This window comes from Egretta garzetta, unplaced genomic scaffold, assembly GCF_000687185.1.
Source record: "Egretta garzetta isolate BGI_Z169 unplaced genomic scaffold, ASM68718v1 scaffold480, whole genome shotgun sequence".
Lineage (NCBI taxonomy): Eukaryota > Metazoa > Chordata > Aves > Pelecaniformes > Ardeidae > Egretta > Egretta garzetta.
Window position 1 is genome coordinate 858,001 of NW_009258312.1, and position 7,945 is coordinate 865,945.

A 7,945-nucleotide genomic window follows, 5' to 3' on the forward strand; every position below is an offset into this window, starting at 1 on the left:
CTTTTTTTTATGGTCCAGTACAATGGTGGGAAGCCATTAGTTTTCATTTTTAATTATGCTTTTAAATTAATTTATTTTCCTTATTTTTCATTTTGCTTCATCTTTTTAAAGATATTTACTTTTTTATCTGTATTCAAGGAAAAGAAAAGTGCATGTACAAGCCCTTTCTATGTCTCATTGACAATCTGGGTAGAGCCTAGAGATCTCAGTAAGGCAACTGTGTTTGAAAACTGGTTCAACAGGGTGTAAATTAAAGATTTTTGTTTTCTTGTTTGTTGGTTTAGTTTTAATACGTAGCATTTTCCTCCAACCATCATCTTGCTACTATTCCCATAAATGTAACTGGGAGTAAAATGACATCCCATTTTAACTACATTTCAAACTGTTTCAAGAACATCACACCAGTGCCATTTAAACCCATGTAAGACATGAAAATCTAATATATATATACAATTCCTGTTGTGTTGCATCCCATTGCATTAGGCCCATATACTTTTAAGCTTCCACTTGTTATGGCAGTAACTGTTCCTTTTCTTCTCTGGCAAACTTTCCCTCACAGACTCTCTGCTACTCCTTATGGAAATGGACCTCTGCAGTCTCGTCAGCTCATCTGCTGATCTTCATCTCTACTCCTTCCCTCTAAATTCCAGGTTTTCATTGGTTTTACAATAAATATCGGTGTAAGCATACAAGATGATTGAGCAATCAATCAGAGAAATAGCCAAGGCTTTACCACCATTTAGGTGACAAAAAAAGGACAGTGGCACACCTCTAAATTTGATATAAAAAACGCTTATAGGTAGATAATTCCTACAGTGTAGAAACAGAGAAAGTAGAGAGAAATGTAGCATGTGCATAGCTGATTTCCTTTAGCAAAGGTTACAAAATATTAAATGATTTAGCAGTTTTACAAAATCAAACAGAATGTTTATGTTATATTTAGACAGATATCTAAACAGGTCATTAAATTTCTACAAGAAAATGTCACTTTCCCTTTAAACTGGGACTTCAAATATTCAAAAGAAACAAATAATAACTGTTCATTCAAAAATATCACATTTTTTTGTGGGATTGAAACTTCTTTGGCCAGAACAGTTCAAAGGCCTACTAGAAAGTATTTTTAGCTGCTTATTTTATTTTAGGCATTTAAGATTGTAATCCAACCTGAGCTTTTACTGATATAAACGCAAAACCAGCAACAAAGTTCCTAGCTGTGTTCAGTAGATCTTAGTCACTGATTTACTTAAAACATATTTTTAGAGAGTGCACACAGCTGACAATAAAATATTTGATAAATATTTTTAAAGTTGATCAATATTAACATCAAATTATGAAATGTAAATGTAAATAAATCTTCAGTCCCTCGGTGGGCTTAGCATGACCACTTAAGTTAAATGTCCAAAAGAACCACCTCTACAGGAGACTGTAAAGTAAAAAAAAAACACTAGACTTTTTTGGGCAGAGCAAAAAGATAAATGCTAATGTCAGTATCCTTTTCTGCTCTGAATTATCAGTTGTTCAAGCTTAAGGAACAAATAGGAAATGGCCGGCTACTACAGCAGTGCGTTAATGTGAGACAATTGCTCAGGCACCAAAGGTCTCGACTTTGTAAAGTTGCTTGTAAAACTGCAGAGCTATCGAAACCTAGATGTGCCCGAGTTCCTTGTAAATGTCAAACATCCATCTTGGGAATGCTTTTATTATATCTATGATATCTTCAAAGCTGGAACTGAAAATGCCTCAAAGAATTGATTACTGATTACCGCAATTTCCTACAGCACCAAATTTAGAAATTTAACATGTTCTGCAATTAGCTGGTGGTCTCCGATTATCTACCTATGCAATGCCAATAAAGTAGCTGAATAAACAAAGTGTAATACAGATAAAATCAATGTTAGTTCAAAGGCTGAAATCTGAAGAACTTTTTCATCATTTCTAGTATGTCATACCAATGGACTGGATCATGAACACTGACCAAAAATGTAACCCCACAGTTCTCAAAATCAGTGGCGCAACTTCTGTTGCCTTCAGTGGGGGAATCCTCAAGCTAGTCTGCACTCTTTATCCCACAGATCTTCCTGATCTTTCAAAGAAGGATCCAATTTTCATGTGGATTTTGGAAATCATGCCCTGATCAAATTACCTATTTCTAAAGACTGCCATAATTTATTCTTTTATTATTATTATTTTGAAGACTAACAAAATGAAAATGTCACTTCATCTGATGAAGATGACTGATGTTGCTTCTCTAACATTTTCTATCTGAAGTGCCTGAAACACATTTGGAAGTCCATGTACTTTTTTGTAAGACCAAGCGTGGTTGGTATTTAGGAAATACAGACATGGGTGTTGGCACACCTCAAGATTTAACTAGTTATCTTATGTTTGACCTATGAGTCAAATTGCTCAGAGGTAGATCAGCTTCTGCATTTGTAGAACACCTCCATAGTTTGTGCATATTTTGTTATTGCCCCAAGCATTAAGAGTATTACAAACTCTTAAATATTGCTATAATTACTAAACATTGAATATGAGGTCTGATGCTTTTTAAGATTTAGAGATCCAGTTGAAATTCCTAAAGAATTCCTATAGGAAAACCTACTGCCTGTCATAGATCATAGTGACATGAGTTATCCAAGTATATCTACAGTTTCTAATGTCTGATCAATATATTTTATATAAAGAATTTCCTGTCACAAATGCACCAACTGAAATGATCTTTCAAATGTGTTAAAAGTACCTGAGTAAAAAAAAAAAAAAAGAGATAATTAGAAAGTATTTCTTGTCTCCTTGCAAAAGAAACAGCCAATGTTCAGAGACAAGTTTTCAATTCATAGTCTTTAACTTCACTTTCAAATTTTCATGCAGACTGAACCACTTTCTGAAGCACTTTTTGTGTCTTATTCCATATTATTGTACCACAGTTTAAAGAAATAAATGAACTAAAACCACAAGCAAAGCAATAAGAATCCAAGCAAAAACCAGTTTTTAAAACATTAATTCAATTACATCTCAAATCAATTCAATGCCCACTGACCACATCAAACTTTGAATCAGACTTTCTGTATACAGATGGGTGCCTGCAGTCAGGCTGTGTGCAATGTTGCATACACAGAAGTTTAGGACTCTTTGAAACTTTGGCTTTTCAGCACAGACGCAGGCTCTAGCTGCTGTCACCAATTTGGAATTGACAGTAGACTATTTATTACTATTTCATTCACATGTAAGTTTACATATTGTTCTAGGAAAAGCATTTTCATTTTAAAAGTCACCCTGAGTGACTCGGTTCAATGTTATAAAATAATAACCAAATAATAAACTGTTGTTTATCTATTGAATGTTAATTTTATTATATAGTGATGTATAGCACCTTAAATAACAGTACTATTATATAATGATGGCTGTACATTTTGGTCTAATTTATAGCCAAAGTGTTCTAAAAGAAAAAAAAAAAAAGCAAGCATATGTTTAATGTTATAACATCCTGTGGTCTTAAAAGAAAGTTTAGTGTATTTGTAGGTGCTTTGACACCCAGGGGTAAGAAAAAAATGTTCTGGTATACTTGAAACTAAATTCTGTGGGATCCAGACAGCAGGAGCTAAACTAAGAAATGTTAATCAGATGTAACAGAAATACAACTGGAATTGACCAGATTTCACAAAATACCGTTATATCTGAAAAATTATCTGGAAGAGAACTATTCCCGAACATGAGTCTAATAGAATATATGACATACCCACATACCCAACGTTTCAGCACTATGAAGTTGAAGGATAGATCCTCTAGTTCTGTATGGTCCAGAACTCCTGAGAAGTTTCTTGTACAATGCCCTGCTCTTTCAAAAGAGACATTACACTTTTTTAATACTTTTCTCGCCTACCCAAGTTACTAAGGAAAGCTTGGGTGCCATCTAGTCAAAGCTAAAAGATGCATATTTTTGCTTACACACAAATCTTAATGATTTACTATACCTGCACCTCATTTGATTTCTGCATTATTGTAAAATGGGGTTAAACTTCAACTTCAGCAGTGGTATGGGACCTACTGCAAAAGCATGAAAAGTATCAGAATTGGAAGTTTTAATAGTTCTGTACTGATCACGTTTGCATCGCACATAAACAGACATAACCGAAAATAAAACCTAGCTGTGAAACACAATTTTCAAGTGAGTTGCTTTCATAGAGAAGCAGATGATCTTATGATAAATCCCTTTAACATTCTCATTAAGAAGACAAGGTCACTGCTTTGAGGGGTTTTTTTGTAAGAACAAAAGTGAAAGTTAGTTTACCAATAGTCATAATCTTATCATCCCATCTTTAAGCCATGTAAAAGACTATAAAGCACTAAATTTGTATTTTCTGTGTCACTTTTTATCTTGTGATGACCTCTCCTGGTTGAGCTGTTCATTAGCCTTGATTCCAGAAGTTAAGAGTGTTTTGATCCCTCTATGCTTATTTCAAAAAAATTACAGGAATATGAAGAATTTGTTGCCAAGGTATGAAAAATGTGACTATGAATAAAATTTACAGTACAATCTGAGTATCAGTGTGTGTGATACTGTATCATGGTGTATGTTTATTATACTACAAAATGGGCTTTCAATACCCGCTTCATCTTGAGATAAAACTAAATGAGATTCAAAGCTTTCAACACGGTCACTTCTGAATCAGTATTACTGAGAGACATCATTTTAATGACAGAGATCGATTTACTGACTTTGAAAAGTAAACAAACAGTTGAAATGCAATATATTCACATAAGTGATGTTCAATTCTATTCTTTCCAAAAACTATCTTTTTCTATGTCAGCACAAGCAGACTGTAAGCAAATATTTAATAGCAAACTTATATATAGGGATTAGTACACCATGAATCTTGCATACTTCCTGAAAAATACTGTAAAGAATAAATTCTCTGTTGTTAATTACTTCAAAGTCAAAACATAAAGTAGTAATGGAGGAGAAAAAAAAAAAGTGGTTTGAAACCAGTTTTACATCAAAGTTGCATTTCACACAACTTTTAATTCTTTCAGAAGTATTACCAATATGATGTTCAAAATCAACTGATGAGGAAAAAAAAAGAGAGAAAAAAACCTAAGTGCACTCTCTCATTAAAGGAGAACAAAATTCCCAAATGCCATTCACAATCAGTGGCATACAAAGTGACAAACAATCCCAGAAATCACAGGATAGCGACCAGTTTGTATACCAAAGCGTGCAACAGAATAACCAGTTAAGTGGTGCACCAAAACACTGTGACACAGCACTTGAGTTCCTGCTGTGGCTCCACTTCCCAAGCACCCGTACATCTTTACAAGAATTTTAAGCATGTACTGCAATGTGAACACTCCGTTTGTAATTTTAAGGCTGACGTGTACTTCTAGCTATATTTCTGTTTCCAGTAAACAAATCTAGCTCCATTTCACTTTCAGGAGTGAGTCAGAAATGAAATGCTATACGCTACATAAGGGGTGCAGTGTATAAGCTCTTAAAAGGTGGATTAATATAAAGAAATCTTTGCATATCTGAAAAAAAATTGTCAAGATGGGAATGTATATGAGTAAATTGTAATTAAGGTTATATATATCCTTTATTCATGGGTTTTCTGGTTATAGTGATGTTACTACAACCATTAACTTCTCAACTAACTTCTTTCAAAAGTTAAAGAATTTGTTGTGTAATCAGATAACTCACTGTAGGTCATTTTCAAGTTAAACTACAGCCATTAGTTACTGAACAACAACAACAAAAAAAAAAAAAAAGAAAAGCTCATAAATCCTATTCTAGAAAAGCAGTATAGGGAACTTTTTTCCCAGTAACAGATTTCTGAAAACCTAAATCATAAATCTTTTTTTCCCCTTTTATATTCCTATCTAGGGGTCCCTTCCAACCCAAAACATTCTATGATTCTATGATTATGCAGAGCCTGAGAGATGACCATGAAGAAATAATATTCAGAAGAAAAATTAGATAGCTGATCAAAACTAAGCAGTAAACCTCAGGATCAATATTTCTCCTAAATCAAAGGTAGAAAAATAACTGAAGATCCTATAGCTTCTGAGACCTAGATACAGTGCAGACATTTCTGTCGGTTGACACACAAATAAATGTCTAAGTGTCAGCAAATCTTGGAACAATAACATTATTTTATTTTTCAATAGGTATCAGATGGTAACAGATAGAAACCCACTGAGAAAGTATAGCAGTGCTCCAGTTCCCTAGTCATTGCATTGTTCATTCCTGCCCCCAAGGAAACAAATAAGTATAATGATCCACATAGATCTCTATGCAGTATATACATTACATTCTAAGATGATTCCTTGCTTGGTCAGTAGAATCAGCCCCCATTGACATACTCACAATCCCAACACATCCATCTGTAACAATTCAGGACATTTCTTTCTGCTACAAACAGCAGAGGAAGTCAACAGTAGTTTCTATTTTTGATGATTCTATAAAAATGCACTCCTTCATTTCAGTGTGCATTTCAAAAATACTTTGTAAATGGCAAATGCTTTACATGGTCAGAAGAGAAACAACTAAATACTTAACACTGACATCTACCTGCAAATGTTTTGCTGGAAACTACAGCTCAGTGCAATGTTAAAGATTTGATCTAACACCCATTGAAATCAATGAGTATGCTGTTATTTTTACACTGATAGCAGAATTTGGTCCTGTATAGGTGCTCTGCACTCCTCTGGTCTGAGGTTCAGCATTTCAGCACATGCTTGATCATTTCTCTCCTATTTCTGCCTCCCTAGGGGGGCAATTGCTGGTCTCCTCTAAAATACCTTTGCTCATTTTATTATGGGAAGCAAAACTTCACTCTCAAGAAAAGCTGTCCTGGCTCAGTTCCCTCTCATCAACTCAGCATCATTCTTTCCTCTTCAAAAGAGACAAAATCTTCTCTTGCTACTCCTTGATAAAACACTAGTTATGGGAACTGCTCACATCTCCTCTTTTCCTTCACACAACTGTGGAAATGAAGTACTTCCAAATGCAAATTGCATACCTTCTGAGGAAGGTGGGAAAAAACCAAACCAAACCAAACCAACCAAACAAACAAAAACCACCCCCAAACTTTGAACAGCTTCTATCTGATTCCTTTTCCCCTCTGACTCCATTGCAGAACCAAGAACAGGTCTTTCAACTTTCCATACCAGCTACCACTGAAATCATCTACGTAAGGAAGATCTGATGGGGAGCACTGCAAACAGCATGAAACCTCAGTGCACACATACACATACAAATACACAGAAAATCAAACACAAGATTCACCAGCAGATAAAAAACAATCAGCCTCCCAGAGTTGCGGGAATTCCCCTCTGGTTTATTGCAGAGCTGAAATTGTGCATGCTTCTTAGAAAAGGGTACTTACGAGATGCAGGCAGAGCAGTCCTGGCTCTGCAGTTAATGCTGCTGAAAATCCAGAGGAAGAGAGCTGCCCTGCAGCCAGCTCGGGTAACCACAACCATCCTTCACTTCCTGGCTCCCTTGTACTCCAAATGCCAGCCGCCGAGGACCTGCTTTTCTCCACTTCGGCCCCTTCTCTCTCTCTCTCTCCTTCTCCTTTTGGAGGAGGTGGCAAGGAGGTAAAGGGGGCAGGGCTTTACCTTGGGGTAGAAGCCAACCCCCCTCTTCGTCTGCTGTCTCTTGGTTTGCAGCAGCAGGATAAGTCCCGGTACTTTTCTTTCCCCTATTTCTCTGTGTTTGTGTGTGTGTGAGCCTGTCTGTGCCTTCTTCTCAGAGGAAGGGGAAAAAAAAAAAAAAAAGCCACGAAGTATCAAATAACAAGGGCTGTAGAAGAGGAGAAGAAAAATTTAAAAAGCAATCCCCAAAAAGACGTGGGGGGAGGGAGGGAAGAGGAGATGGAGATGAAAGGAAGGGAGAAAGGCGGAAAAAGCTGTTGGTGCTGCTAATGCTGCTGTTGATGCTACCACTGCA

At 35.8% G+C, this 7,945-nt stretch overlaps 1 protein-coding gene across 1 annotated transcript in view; it reads right to left on the minus strand.

Moving 5' to 3' along the window:
* The window catches only part of LOC104126726 (contactin-associated protein-like 2), an 838,919-nt gene extending 831,443 nt beyond the window's left edge, over window positions 1–7,476 (minus strand). The window contains exon 1 of the mRNA XM_009639331.2: window positions 7,380–7,476. Within this exon, the coding sequence (XP_009637626.2) occupies window positions 7,380–7,476 (97 nt within the window). The remainder of the gene's footprint in view (window positions 1–7,379) is intronic.
* Window positions 7,477–7,945: the final 469 nt, after the last annotated feature.